The sequence below is a fragment of the Gobio gobio genome (genome assembly GCF_949357685.1).
Source record: "Gobio gobio genome assembly, chromosome: 8".
In the NCBI taxonomy this organism is placed as follows: Eukaryota; Metazoa; Chordata; class Actinopteri; order Cypriniformes; family Gobionidae; genus Gobio; species Gobio gobio.
The window spans coordinates 33,949,893-33,965,094 of NC_137114.1; the positions used below are offsets into that span (position 1 = coordinate 33,949,893).

A 15,202-nucleotide genomic window follows, 5' to 3' on the forward strand; every position below is an offset into this window, starting at 1 on the left:
AACAGGAGGCACAACCTGTAATGCATGTACTGTAAATTGTTTTGAGGAAAAAGAAGCATCTGCTGACTGAATATGTGGCTGCGAACAGAGCAGCAGCAGTAGGAAGACTGTTCCAAGGTAGGCGGTTTAGCTATGCTTCCTCCTAAGAGGCCAGATTTAGGCCAAATTCTAAGGCAGTATTGTATGTAGCCATCACCGGGAGAGCAAACACAGAATGCATTGCGACAAGCTTGGTGAAATAATAAATACAAGATGGCCTAAAGAAATGCTGATTATATATAAACGTGTATTTCATTCAATACTGCAACTAATGGATAAAATAGTTTAGTGTAATTAAAAATGGATTTAGTTGCATGTGCTATGTATTTTATATTAGCTGTGTGCTAACACCAAACTGGAATCATAGTTTCTGTTTCTCTTAAAGTGCGGCAGTAATGAGTCCTAAAACTTATAAAAAAATAAGTGTATGGGTTTGTTGTTAAATGGCTAAAACAGAAAATTAGTGTCTGGTTAAAATAAACTCAAGATATTTTCACGGGTTATACTGTGTGTCTTGAAAAGCCATTGCTAACAAGTGGCTAAATGGGACAACAGAGGTTGTCAGGGACATTAAACGTCATCACACTGAAAAAGGTAAACTAATCTACTCGCTAGTCGACTTTTACAGTCTTGTAATGTTTATAACTGCGCTCTTGTAAACTATTCTAACTATGTTCCAATTTAAAGATTTTAAAGTTTAAAAGAGTAGTTTGAAATGTAATGGTGGTGATGTTGAAGTCATGCAACCCTGGGTGTAGTTTGTTTATATCTGACTTGTTAGACTTCAAAATTCAAAAGTTTTATTTAATTGTGAAGATTATTTTTTATGAACAAACCATGTAAGAATTGTAAATGTTTGTTGGTCACAAATAGTCACAAATAACAATAGTCAAGAGGTCAATGGAAATATCCTATTGCCTTTTTGTCGAAGGAACCCAGGTTGATGCTAACTTCTAGGTTTTCCTACATAAATACATCATCCCTGCAACACTCTATTCATTTGTACTTTAAATCCATGTATCTTTATCATTTTTATTTTTACATTTACATAATTCCATGCAGATCTATGAATTAGGAATGTCATCTAAATAAGCAGAAACTCAGATTTACTCTCTCTGGATTATTTTTGTCATTTTTATTGAAGTTCTTCACTAGCATTATTTCAGAATTTGTTGTGAGCAGAAACCATTGTGATCCTACAATGTATTGCAAAGTTTTTTGTATTATAAGTCCAGCCCTGCAACACAGGTCATCAGTCATAGAAACAATAAATAGTGTAAAAGCTGTATCTGTCGAACTGTCTTATTAGCATCTCATCCAAGATGGGAACACAATACAGCTTGAAGTATTTGTTTTCAGTTGACATGCCTCCATAAAGTTTTGCATAGTTCTTGGTTGCTGAAACAATGACTGTCTAGACCTCATGTCTATGCTGACCGCAGCTAGTGTTATATTTCAGTGTAGCATTCACCCTTGAGTGTATTCAGTGGTTAATCATTTCCACCCCACATCGGCTGGCATATCACTAGCCTCATCCCACAGCAAATATCTGACTGCCCAGAACTGGATGAGGCATCTGTCAGGTCACACATGGCACCGCCAGGTTACGTAAAGCAGAAACCGACCCAAGTCACCCATTAAATTGGAAAGAAATGTGTAATTTATCTGCGGCTTCAGAAAGCCAGAGACTCTGTGGGAGTTTTGAGGGCTGTTTATGAGCAGTGCTGCGCTGCGCTGTGCGGATGGCACAACCGCGGCCCTGGACTGCGTGTTGGAGGAGCTGTCTGCTTGACAGCTCTGATCTATGTTCCGTTAATGAAGTTGTGGCTTGGTTTCCCTCGGGTACTTCTAACCACTCATGCACCACTTATATGCGTTCTGCTGCCCAGTGCTGCCATATGGTCCTGTCCTCAACACTGAGCCGTACTAACGGCACGAAAGAGTTTTATAATTGCTCCCTTTGTTCTTGTTTTGTTGCAATAAAGGATAAATTAAAATTCTGTCATCATTTACCTACCCTCACGTTGTTCAAACCCTAGACTTTCTTTCTGCTTTGGAATGCAGAAGATATTTTAGAGAATTTTAAACAGTTTTTGTCCAAAATATAACATAAGTTTGGTTTGGAACAGCATGATGGTGAGTAAATGATGACAGAATTGACATTTTTGGCTGAACTGTCTTTTTGTGGATCCTGAAGGCCATCTGAAGCGAGACGAAAGTATGAAAGGAGTGATTCGCACTCACTTTCTGTGTGTGGTGTTTTTTTTTTCTTTCCGAATTTTCCACAAACGGCTATTTGCTCCCTATGTTCTGGTGAGCCACATTCCCAGTTAATATTTTAACGGATTTGGATATTTCGCCTGCTGAGTGGATGGATTTACAACAGGATAATTAGTGGTTTTCATGGTCAGACCATTCAGACCATTAAACAAAATTATCCTAAGGAGGTCTATGGCAAGACAGACAAATAGTAAATTGGCCAGAGCAAACAGCTCTGTGAAATTGTGTCTGGCTGGGCTAGTTGTGAATATCTCTACTCTTGAGGAGAGAGAAAGTGACAGGCTTGTTGATGGCTGTGTGTGGCCTGGCCCTGACCCTTCTGGCCAGACGTACCCCTTGAGCAACCCCCTTTCTCTTTCTGTCTCTCGCTCACTCACTTAAAGAACAAACACTTTCTTCCAGTGCTTAAAGAGCTGACAGAGACAGCATTTTAAGGCATCACAAACTGGGAAAAAACAGCTTAAAGGGATAGTTCATCCAGAAATGAACTCATTGTCATCATTTACTCACCCTCATGTCGTTCCAAACCTGTAAGACTTTCATTCATCTTTGGAACACAAATGAAGATCTTTTTGATGAAATCTGAGCTTTCTGTCCCTCCATTGACAGCTATGCAACTACCACTTTGACGCTTCAAAAAGTTCATAAAAAGATTTTAAAACGAATCCATTGATCAGCGAAAAAAAGCAGAAGCTGAACCAAACATGCTTGAAGCACTAGATCAAACCTCACTGGTTCTTGCGGAAGCTCAAACGTGCTGCGTAACACACGCGAATGAACCTCATTTGTTCTTGCACGTCAAGCGATCATGCCTGATCTTCCCTTTACCACAACTGATGTGTGAGTTGATGAATGTTTATATGTGAATAAAAGCCTAACTTCAGTCTGTTCATCATATAAAGCGATCTTGTCTCATACTGAAGCAGTAGAAAATTCATACTAAACCACTTAATTCATATTCATTTTATCTTTACGATCTCTTTATGAACTTTTTGAAGCGTCAAAGGGGTAGATGCATAGCTGTCAACGGAGGGACAGAAAGCGCTCCGATTTCATCAAAAAGATCTTCTTTTGTGTTCGGAAGATGAACGAAAATTTTACGGGTTTGGACCGACATGAGGGTGAGTAATTAATGAAAGAATTTTAATTTTTGGGTGGACTAACCCTTTAAATTTGTCTAACCCGATTTGTTGGTTCTTACTGGTTTAAGATGGTTTCCCAGCCTCACCTGCATAAAAGTAAAATCTGTCTAGAGAGACCAACTAAAACCGGCAAACAATAAATACATATCAATAAATACAATAATAGTATGAAATACTAAACTAAATGTTGTCCAATTATAAGGCAGCATTGCATATATCCATTGAGAAGACAATGCCAGAATATGATGCGACAAGCATAGGGGGAAAAATCCCAAAAGATGGTGGACAAAGTGGAAGACATGTGTATATGTTTAATCATCAATCATTCAATCATTCAAATTGTTGATAAAGCTTGGTATATTTTTCTTATTAGATTCTCATTTTATTTGCTTAGCGACATGGTAACACTAAACTCTATTTGAATCAATTGAGTTGCTGCTTGTGTAACATGTTCGAGTAATTTATGAGATGCCATGTTAGTTAGGATGCTGTCTATGTAGATAGTAGGCAGTGAGGTTGTTCACTCTGTTTTGGACCATATCCAAAGTCTCTTGCCAGTCGGACGACATTGATGTCAATCTATTTCTCCCTTTTTTCAGTCTTTTACCCCCTATTCTTTCCGTCCCTGTGTCTCTCTCTGACTCACTCTTTTGCTCTCATTGTGTTGAGTCCCTCTATCTGCAACCCGGCTAATAGGATTACCATAATGAATATCACAAGAGCCTTTGGCAGTGAGAAGCTTCTAAGACTAATTAAAGCTGTGGAAACCAAGGTCCTCTCATCTGAGGGATTTATCCATAATGTCACAGAGATCTTTAATAATAATTAAGTCTTTTCTCTTCTCACATCCTCACCTCCCTGTAGCCCTGCAAGCTGCTTTAGTGATAACCTGGTTTCAGGGCGTAATCTGAACTTTGATAAAGGTAAAAACTCATGGGAGAAGGAAGTAAAGAGATTTTAAACACGATCTTGGCCAGTAGGCATTAAAGTGGTCTCAAAATAATGCATTTCATTAAAATACCATTCATAACAACAAAACTCTTGTGAATGTAGATTTTAACCACATGTTTCCAAAGACATCCTGTCAGTAAGTGAATCAGATGTTAATTTGATGACTGTTATGATGGGTTCAGTGATTTTTTTTTATAACTCATTCGTTTACATTTTATAAAGCCTTAAAGTTCTGCATAATTAAGGGCATGGCCACTTTGAGTGACAAGTGGATAGCTGTTTGTCTACTGTCTGTTAGTCATCACGTCACCTCAGCTCCACCCACGTCCCGCCTCTTTTCCCATTTTCTGTTATCCTGGTCATCGCGCGATGACGCGCTGCCAAGATGGTAACGGCTGGCTCGACCCTACTTTACGCTTCAAAACTGCTCTTCAGAATCCTATGGGTGACATCACGGACACTACGTCCATATTTTTTTATAGTCTATGGTTCTTCAACATGCTACATCTACACATTCTCACTCATGCTTGAAAGTCTGATCTCCCTTCCAGACTAAGCGATGAGAGGGACTGCCAGCACAGTACGGCTGTTGTTCCAGAGATAAATGCTTCCTCCACAAAGAAGGCAAAGTGACTCCAAAGCCAAATATTCATTGGGCCGGCTGTGCCAGAAACGATTCCATTCATGTTGCCATGTAAGAATGGAAGGCTTTTATAGGCAAATTTTGCTGTCAAGTTTTTAGTCAGGGACACTTGGATGCTATGGCAGCAGAATGAGAGATGACAGTTTTCTCAGAGGGGCTGTTTGTGGATAACTGCCTATAAATGCCTAATGATTCTGTGAGGGCTAAAATTGAAGGTTGGATATACATGTCAGATGCAAATGGAACCTTGGGAGAAAATTTCCGACCTCTGACCACCTGACAGGATTGGTTAACAGCTCAATCACACATCCAAATTTTGCATAAAGCACCTTTTTTTAGACTTTGAGATGACATCTTGATAAATGTATTTGCATTTGCTTTTATTTGCATTTATTTGGCCCTTAAATTATACTGTGGCAGTACCATGTGGTGTTTTTAATACAAATTTAATATATTATATTAAATTGAAAAATTATATTATTATATTGATTATATTATATTAATTATATTATATTAATTATTAAACCAATTAAATATTTTAGAAGTGGGTAAGACTAGTCAAAAGTATACTTACTGTTAACATTTCCATGTCTTCGGTTACTATATTCATATGGTATTTACAATGTTTTTCTAAAAAATACCATAAATATCGTCCTGGGACCCAGAAAAAAAAAGTGTTTTGAATTTAGTATTTTTTCATGTCATTACATTGTTTAGAGCAGGGCTGTCCAAAGTCGGTCCTGGAGGGCCACTGTCCTGCAGAGTTTAGCTCTTACTTGCCTCAACACCCGTCTGGAATGCTGCGTCCCAATTCGCATACTATCCGTACTAAATAGTATTCGAAAAAAGAATTAGTATGTCCCAAATCTTAGTATGTTGAAAAGAGTATTCCAAAGATTCCCGGATGGTTTACTATTTCCGGTCAGAATCCGAAGTGCAGATCGATGCGCACTCTAACGGCTGATATTGCCCACAACCCATTGCGAGATGGACGAGGATTCGATTAGAACTACAAACGCGGATAAAAAGTGTTTAAAAAACTACAAACATGACGGTTACGCGAGTCTGACGGTTAAGTGGAGAGGATTAGATAAAGTGGTTTGAGTGAGCAATTATCAGTATTTAACCTGACGAAAAGATATTTATTCAATATTATCCACATTATATTTCACCTGCAGCAGCATTGAGAACTTTTGTAATGTTTCGTTTGGCCATTAACTTTGCAAACACATGAGAGGAGTCTCTGCATTAAAGACCCACGAAAGGCAGATCAACGAGCGACTACATTTCTCTCCGATAAGGTAGGAAATTAAATTTAAAGTGGGGGATTTGAACTGTGACGATGATTGACAGGGCAGTTTAAACGGTGACGGGACGCACTTAACAGAGTCCGTTAAAGATGACGAAGTAGTATGTCCCAAAGCTTGCATACTCTTCTGCTACACACTCAAAAGTATGTACTTTTTCTTCACAAAAAGAGTACATACTTTTAGGACGTAGTATAAGTAGGCGAATTGGGACGCAGCCGAAGTTTCTAGTATGCCTAGTAAGACCTTGATTAGCTGGTTCAGGTGTGTTTAATTGGGGTTGAAGCTAAACTCTGCAGGACAGTGGCCCTCCAGGAGCAGGATTGGACACCCCTGGATTAGAGCATAAGAAACAAATGAAAAAAAAAACCTTTTTGAAAAATGATATTTTATTGATTCTGCACTATGTTATGAAAGATATAACGGAATGCATTGATAAACCATTTTACTTTATGAAATATGTGGGTAAAATGGCCATACTTGGATTTTCCCATTCAATACAATGTATCTATGCACTGCATCTAATTTGCATATTAATGTGTTCTTGGTGCAACATGTAATGAAAAAAGAAGTGTAATAATGGGAGTAAAAATTGGCAACATTTTCATAATAATATCTAATATTTCATAAGAATATTGATATGTAATTTCTTTCCCTATTCACTTATGTCTCCAAAATGCCTGATAAACATGATTTAAATCCTGGCATCCACTACAGTGGAAATTTATCAAATCAATGCCCTGTTTTGTAACAGAAAGTCATATTTTGATTAGAAACCCCATAACATTTTCCTGAGATGTTGATTTAAAACAAACAATTAAAAAATTAATCCGATTTAAATTATAATAAAAAAATATTATCATAAGTGTTAAACATTAATGTCAGCCGTTTTTAAAGACCAAGAAGTTGTTGTTGTCCTGGTGAAACCTCCAAACATTTGGTATCTCTGCAAAGCCCCGAATGTGCTCTTTACAGGACATCCAGACTGTGACATGTAACATGTATGATGTCAGAGAAATTCCCTAAAATATAACGTCCACTACAGTGGACAAAAGTCTATTCTTGGGTCCCAGGAGGATATAATATTAACATTCCGATAGTTTATTAGAGTTTATTGGAGATGGAAGTTATAATTTTGTCTATTTTTACTCTGAACTCTAAAATATTTAATTGGCTAGAATTTTTGATACTATTTAAAAATATATATATAATAAATTGTACAGTACACATTGTGTGTGTATATATAGTAAAATTTGTATTTTCATATATAGCCTGAATATACTTCATAATATATTCAATACTTTTTACATTTTTAATCTTATCCAGTATGCAATGTATTGGTTACACAAAGCATGGTATTATTATGGTATTTTGGTACCATGTTCAAGTATTGGCATCTGGATCTGGTTGTTGCAGCTTTGTGATTTGATTGTTGCTATCACACACTTTGCTCTCTTAAGCTCTCCCGGCAACACGTCTGTTTTCGAGAGATCTCTCTCGTCTTTGCTCTCTAAAGCCAGATTGTGTTTTGGCTCCTTCCACAACACTGCAGTCTGTTCCTGGAGACAGCCGTTAACAACGAGATAAATCAATACCATGAATGGTGTGACTAAAAACGAGGCAGTGCGGAGAGCTGAGAAAGAAAACACTGAGCTGTTGTGCCTTTAAACAAGGAAGTGGTTAAACTTGTTATTCAGGATGATGGTGCTTATAAATACACTTTTATCTGACAGGCTTGTCTTCCTGTTGTTCTACTAACACAGTAAATCCATGTTTTGCTGGCTGGCTGTTACCACTTCCATCCTGTAATCAATTTTGGCCCTGTAATATGATTTTGCATATGAAATTGCAATATACCTGATTAATGTAGAGCATCTTTACATTAAAGATTCGTTGGCTTTGTTTGGGCAGGCAGCAGAAATCTGATTTTTAGACAAATTCGTTTACTTACACAGCAAGAAAACAATTTCAAACATCCATATGTGCTTTGAAATCTGATCGTTTTAAAGAAGCAATTTTTGGAATTGTCAGATCAGATTTCAAGTCGTTTTTTGTCATTTGAATTCACTCATTTCATGTGAGGCATTCACTATGTAGTGACTAAGTGTTTTCAGACATATCTTTTGCATTACACAGCTTTTGTTTGACTGTACGTAATCTGTTTATTATTGTGAGACTGTAATTTACAGCTTAGTTTGTGTTTGTGGGGCTTTGTGAACCTGATGTAAGTAACCCAAGGCTTGATTACAGTGACAGTATAAGGGAAAGACTGATTGAACTGATTGAACTTCAGAATTGATTGAAGCTTTGATTTCCTGAGGGGAGAAAGCAAAAGAAAGACTTCAAGATGGGAAGAACGAGTGAAAGTACTCAACCCTTCATGACGCATTGCTCATTTTAGACAATGCTAGACAGAGACACATCTAGGTTGCTGGGACACTGACTAGACTAGTACTGCTAGCTTTCCATCTCTTTTATCTTTGGAAAAACCAGCAGTTTTAGAAGTACAAATTAGACCGACTGACAAATCCCCAGTAGTCCTTATTAAGCTATATCAGGTACAGGACCCCAGGGAATACAGTGCTGATGAGGCATATCTCTCCACGCTAATATTGTCTGCCATTCAGACCTCGTTTATAGCGATAATATGCCATGGTTTATGGCAGCTCAAGGTGTCAGATTACTTTATAAAATCTTTATGACTCTCTGCTGTTTAATTACTGTTTAATACTTTTATTGCACCATGTCCCAGTTTCGAGTTGCAGTGGAAAGTAGGAAAACAAACACATTGTGTGGCGTATCTCTCAAAATAATTTCTGGATTTTAACTAGATATAGAATGATAATCTGTTTAACCAATTTCTTACATGCAGATATTCACACTTTTCTTCTGACCGATTAATATTGGGTTTTTTTATATTTAATTTAATAATTGTAATTGATTAAATATTCATAAAAAATTTTTTATATTTTGATATTACCTTTTTATATTCACTTTTTAAATGTTAAAAATTAAATAAAAAAATCTTTTTCATAAAATACATTATCGATCAATCTGATGATTTGACAAATTGTAATATGTGATCTTTATTTGGGATAGTTAATCTCATTGTGAATGTGTTTCCACAGACGTTGCTTGGGAGCCATGAGTCTCATTCTGTACAGCTGTGGGTTTCTTACAACCGGCAGCCAATGAGAGCAGCTCAGTTTAACACCCGCCACCCTATCACGGTGAGTGCCGTCAGCTTCGTTTAGTCTCGGGTGGATTTGTGGCCTCAGTTTTAAAGCTTCATGTCGTTTACCTGTCTAATGCGATTCCCTGCTCTCCTTTCTCTCCAGGAGTACTACATAGCAGATGCTTCGGAGGACCAGGTGTTCGTGTGTGTGAACCACAATAATAGTGTTACGCACCTGTACATCTCCGACACACAGGGCCTGTCCTTCTCTCTGTCCCTAGAGAATGTGTTGTACTTCAGCCCTGATGGCTCTGGGAGCAACACGCTTATCAGGTATAGTTAAACACAACAGTGTGTGTGTGAATGAGCTGCAAACGATGCGTGTCCACAGAAGCAGTGACCATAAACGTGATTTACCCAAGTAGGACATTTGTTTGTTGGTCCTGGAACAACATTAATGTTAAACAATAATATCCTTAACCCTATTCCTAAATGCTAAAAACTTTGTATTGCCTTAGAGGTCCTTGGTTTTGGCCTAATTTTTTAAAAGTTTCTTATGCTCATCAAGGCTGAACTTATTTGATCAAAATTACAGTAAAAGCAGAAATATTGTGAAATATTATTAGAATTCAAAATAACAGTTTTCCATGTAAAATATGATTTATTCCTGTGATACAAATCTGAATTTAGTGTCACATGATCCTTCAGAAATCATTCTAATATGCTGATTTGTTGCTCAAGAAACATTTTCTCTGCTGCTTAATATTTTTGTGGCTGGAATCCATGATCATTTTTTTCAGGATTCTTTGATCACTAGTAAGATCAAAAGAATAGCATTTGTATGTAACATTATAAATGATTTCACTGTCACCTTTAATAAATTGAATGTATCCTTAATTAAAAGTAAGAATTCCTTCGTACTGACCCCAACGTTTGACCCCTGAACGGTAATGTAAATTTAAAATGCTAAATAAATAAATAATTACAATAACAACTTTTAGCTTAATACTGAAGACTGTATAAGTATCAGCTAAATTAAAGTTCTACTTTTAAAGTGTCACTGCAAAAAATAAAATAAAAAAATAAGACCCACTGACCTGTACTAACCTTTTTACTTCGCTCTAACCATACAATCCAAAGTAAATCATAGGTTGATACAAAATTTTATTAAAGCCCCAACCCCCAAATTTTGTTTGCAATGTTGTCTGAGAGCCAACTACCATGTTGAGCCAGGAACACATCCCACTTCAATAATTCACGTTAAGCCCCAGTTTTATGCAGCTCTTGGTCTCGTCACCTTTACTTGAACTCTTCTCTGTTTAGTGACGGCCCCTCATCAATGCTGTAAATCCGTTTTGGCTCTGCTCGCCTTAACCCATAAGCAGGTTAGTGAGGTCTCGTCTCTATAATGCAAGAACTATGTCTTCGCCCACCAGTCCCTCCACTCACACTGTCAGTAGAAAAGCAATCCATCATTCCTACACGGCTTCCCAAGGACATGCTATTGTTTTACTCTGCGGCAGAGCGGGATCTCACCCACAGCCAAACCACTGAGCTCAGCACGGCCGCCTGAGAGCAGAGACGCAATTACTGCAGTGCGGAATGCAGATGAGATGCGCTTGGCTCGCGTGCCATTGGCATTTTCAAAGAGCGCCTCTCTTGGCAGATACGAATGGCATGGCACATGAAATTTGTGTGTTTGTGTATTTGAAAGGTACTTCGCCAACGAGCCGTTTGCAGATCTCCACCGGGTCGAGGGGCTTAGGGGTGTGTTTGTGGCCACTCTGATCAATGGATCAGTCACCGAGGACAACATGCGATCAGTCATCACGTTTGATAAAGGAGGAACCTGGGAACTTCTGCAGCCACCTGAGGCCGACAGCCTGGGAGGAACCATAGACTGCCAGGTATTAGGGATGTTGGTCATTTTGGTTACTTGTGAGCGAGATAAATCATGATAAATCAGCACGTACTCTGGAGGAGGACTTCACTGTTTTGTGGCTTTCTCATTTTTAAGATGTCTCATCAATTTAATAATAGTCCAACATATAAAAGTGGGATCCTTGTGACCCCGGTGTTTTGATCCATTTAATTCATTTGCTCCCATTCAGTGGTTTTTATTTAGCACAAGAGCACATCCTATGTGGATGCTCTTTCTATACAGAGTTGCCCCTGAAACTCACTATTTGCTTTTCAGCACAAGTTGCTATCTCTCTCTAACCATTCAGACCATTCACTACTCAAAACGCCACTGAAACTATATATATATATATATATATACAGACCGATCAGGCATAACTTTATGACCGCCTTCCTATTATTGTGTTGGTCCCCCTTTTGCTGCCAAAACAGCCCTGACCCGCCGTGGCATGGACTCCACTAGACCACCGCGAGGTGGTGCCTCCATGGATCGGACTTGTTTGTTCAGCACATCCCAAAGATGATTGATTAGATTGAGATCTGGGGAATTTGGAGACCAAGTCAACACCTCAAACTCGTTGTTGTGCTCTTCAAACCCTTCCTGAACCATTTTTGCTTTGTGGTAGGGCTCATTATCCTGCTGAAAGAGGCCACAGCCTCTAGGGAATACTGTTTCCATGAAAGGTTGTACATGGTCTGCAAAAATGCTTAGGCAGGTGCAACGTGTCAAAGTAACATCCACATGGATGGCAGGACCCAAGGTTTCCCAGCATAACATTGCCCAAAGCATCATTACCTCCGCCTGCTTGCCTTCTTCCCATAGTGCATCCTGGTGCCATGTGTTCCCCAGGTAAGGAACGCACACGCACCCTGTCATCCACGTGATGTAAAAGAAAATGTGATTCATCAGACCAGGCCACCTTCTTCCATTGCTCCATGGTCCAGTTCTGATGCTCACATCCCCAGTGTTGGTGCTTTTGGCTGACTGGTCTGCGGCTATGCAGCCCCATACGCAACAAACTTGAGATGCACTGTGTATTCTTACATCAGAACCAGCATTTACTTCTTGAGCAATTTGACCTACAGTAGCTCATCTGTTTGATCCGACCACACGGGCCAGCCTTCGCTCCCCACTTGCATCAATGAGCCTTGGCCACCCATGACCCTGTTGCCTGTTCCCCACTGTTCCTTCCCCGGACTACTTTTGATAGATACTGACCACTGCAGACCGGGAACACCCCACAAGAGCTGCAGTTTTGGAGATCCTCTAACCCAGTTGTCTAGCATCACAATTTGGCCCTTGTCAAACTTGCTCAAATCCTTACGCTTGGCCATTTTTCCTGCTTCTAACACCTCAACTTTGAGGACAAAATGTTCACCTGCTGCCTAATATATCCCACCCACTAACAGGTGCCGTGATAAAGGGATAATCAGTGTTATTCACTTCATCTGTCACCGGTCATTATGTTATGCCTGATCTGTGTGTATATATGTATGTATTATTATGTATATGTATTTATGTATATATGCATAGTTATGTACAGTATATGTGTTCACAATTTATAAAACAATTTAATTAATAAATAAATAAAACCCTTTAAATTGTGCTCATCCCCACCATGTCTGCTTTTTCTGTGACACCATGCATGTTTTTTGTGAAGCTGTGGTTTTGTGTTTGCAAAAGTAAGTTAGAGAAGCGAGTTGCAGTAGGAAGTAGAATTTTTTTTTATGCTTGCGGTGAGCTCTTATCTCTTATTATCTTTAACATTACCCTACTCACTATTTTTCTCTCTCTCTACCTCTCCATCTCTTAGCTGGACAATGGCTGTTCCCTGCACTTGGCCCAGCGGTGGAGTCAGTTGCTGAATATTCAGCTGCGCAGAATCCCTATTCTGTCTAAAGAGTCTGCACCTGGCCTCATCATGGCAACAGGTGGGCCACATGACTGCCTCTCTGCTCTGTGGTTTAACACCTCTCGTATGTGCATGACAGAGGAAATACTCGCACTTCAGCTCAAGTTCTGTGTCTTTCTGTTCTTGTTGCTTTGCTCTTATTAACCGAGTGCATAGAGGTTCCTTCAGAGAATGCAGTACACACTGTAATGATAGGGAGCAAGTGTATGAACCCGACTTCTTGAGTTCATGCCTGGCGGAAAGCATTGATTTTTCCCCCTCTTTGCACAGTTTGGAAGGCACTTCCTCCCTCTTGAATCCTTCTCTCTCTTTCTGCCAGCCGCAGCCAGACCTTTAATTAAATGATTATTAGATAATGTGCATGCATGAAGATGAGAGGCACAGGAGGCTTGTGAAAATGTCTGCCCGCTTCGGCTGCTATCGCTCCAGTGCAGATGTGCTAATTATTTGTACTTCACCCACTGACTAATTATCACATACAAACACACCCTCGCACTCGTCAACTTAGCCAGCCGAGAGCAGCCACGTCACCTCAACATTGTTCTCATTGCAAAAAAAAAAATGTGTTAAGTGCTGCATATCTCTTAAGGAGATGAATGTAAATGAAGTTCATTACCACTCAAATGAATTAATGACACAACCACCTGCGTTGACGCAGCAGTAAAATGCATGTCTTTAAGAAAAGGGCAACGAGGGTTCTGATAACAAGGCTGTGAAAAGAGAGAAAGTGACAGACAGTGTCTGTGTCTGGGCTTCTTGTCACAGTGGCAAGAATGAAGCATCTGACAGAAACGCTTTGTTTCTTGCGTTTTGCTGGGTTTGTTCCTCCTTGTGCTAATGTCCTGCTATTTTGCCTCTATTGTGATCTGAATCTTGAGTAGGCTGTCTTTCACTGCTTTCAGGGACACATTAACATCTACACTACAAATATGATGTGGTCAGATGCGCTTGTGACCACTTCTCATGCGGTTTACATCACAGAACATAAATACCCCATTTACATTTGTATTTAATGCTGTCCTTTTGACGGCTGGTCACCTGATATCATTTGTAATTGAGGCCTGTGAGATATGACACCTGATGCAGTGTAAATATTGACTCTCTCTCTCTCTCCCCCTCCCCCTTTCTTCTGCACAGGATCTGTGGGAAAGAATATGGCCAATAAGCCCAATGTGTATGTATCCAGCAGCGCAGGGGTCAGATGGAAAGAGGTGAGAACTAGTCTTACTCACGTCCAGGAACTAACCCCCTTCCCCACCAAAATAAAAATGGTGTTTGCGTAGAACACAGAAATCTGCCATCCATAAGTCTAAATTTGATTATTCCAATTATAGTGGTCTTTTGGCAGATGATGTTGTTTTAAACTGAACATTTCTATCAATATAGTACATCAAGTAATTAATTGATAAATATTTTATTTGATCTCTTTTACTTTCATTTTTCTGATTTGAGGTTTTTCCTCTGTTGTATCTGTGTATCTATATTTTATTTATTTTATATATTTTAATTGAATTCTTCCTGTTTTAGCTTTTTCCTCTGTATTTATTTTATTATGAATTATTTTAATACATTTTATTTTTGCAGCACTTTGGTTTAACTTTTGTTGCTTTTAAATGTTAAGTCAGTATTTGAACCTGTTTCCCTTTTCTCTAGACTATCCTATCTTATATAAAGGACTTTTTTGTTCATGTATTATCTTACCTAGGGCACTAATTGAGCCAGAATGCGATTGGTTCCCCCTTAAACAAAATGGTGTACAACATTGCTGCCGAGTACAATAGCACTTATTATATTCCCAGACTTCTTAAAAAGCATAGCAGCATTTGTTGTTC

The 15,202-nt window shown here is 38.8% G+C and overlaps 1 protein-coding gene across 2 annotated transcripts in view; it reads left to right on the plus strand.

Annotated features, from left to right (window-relative positions):
• sorl1 (sortilin-related receptor, L(DLR class) A repeats containing) overlaps positions 1-15,202 on the plus strand; it is a 71,672-nt gene that overhangs the window by 22,913 nt on the left and 33,557 nt on the right. For both annotated transcript variants that reach the window (XM_079823960.1, XM_079823961.1), the window contains exons 7-11: positions 9,491-9,592; positions 9,701-9,870; positions 11,252-11,444; positions 13,272-13,389; positions 14,508-14,581. In XM_079823960.1, coding sequence (XP_079680086.1) covers positions 9,491-9,592; positions 9,701-9,870; positions 11,252-11,444; positions 13,272-13,389; positions 14,508-14,581 — 657 coding nt within the window. The remainder of the gene's footprint in view (positions 1-9,490; positions 9,593-9,700; positions 9,871-11,251; positions 11,445-13,271; positions 13,390-14,507; positions 14,582-15,202) is intronic.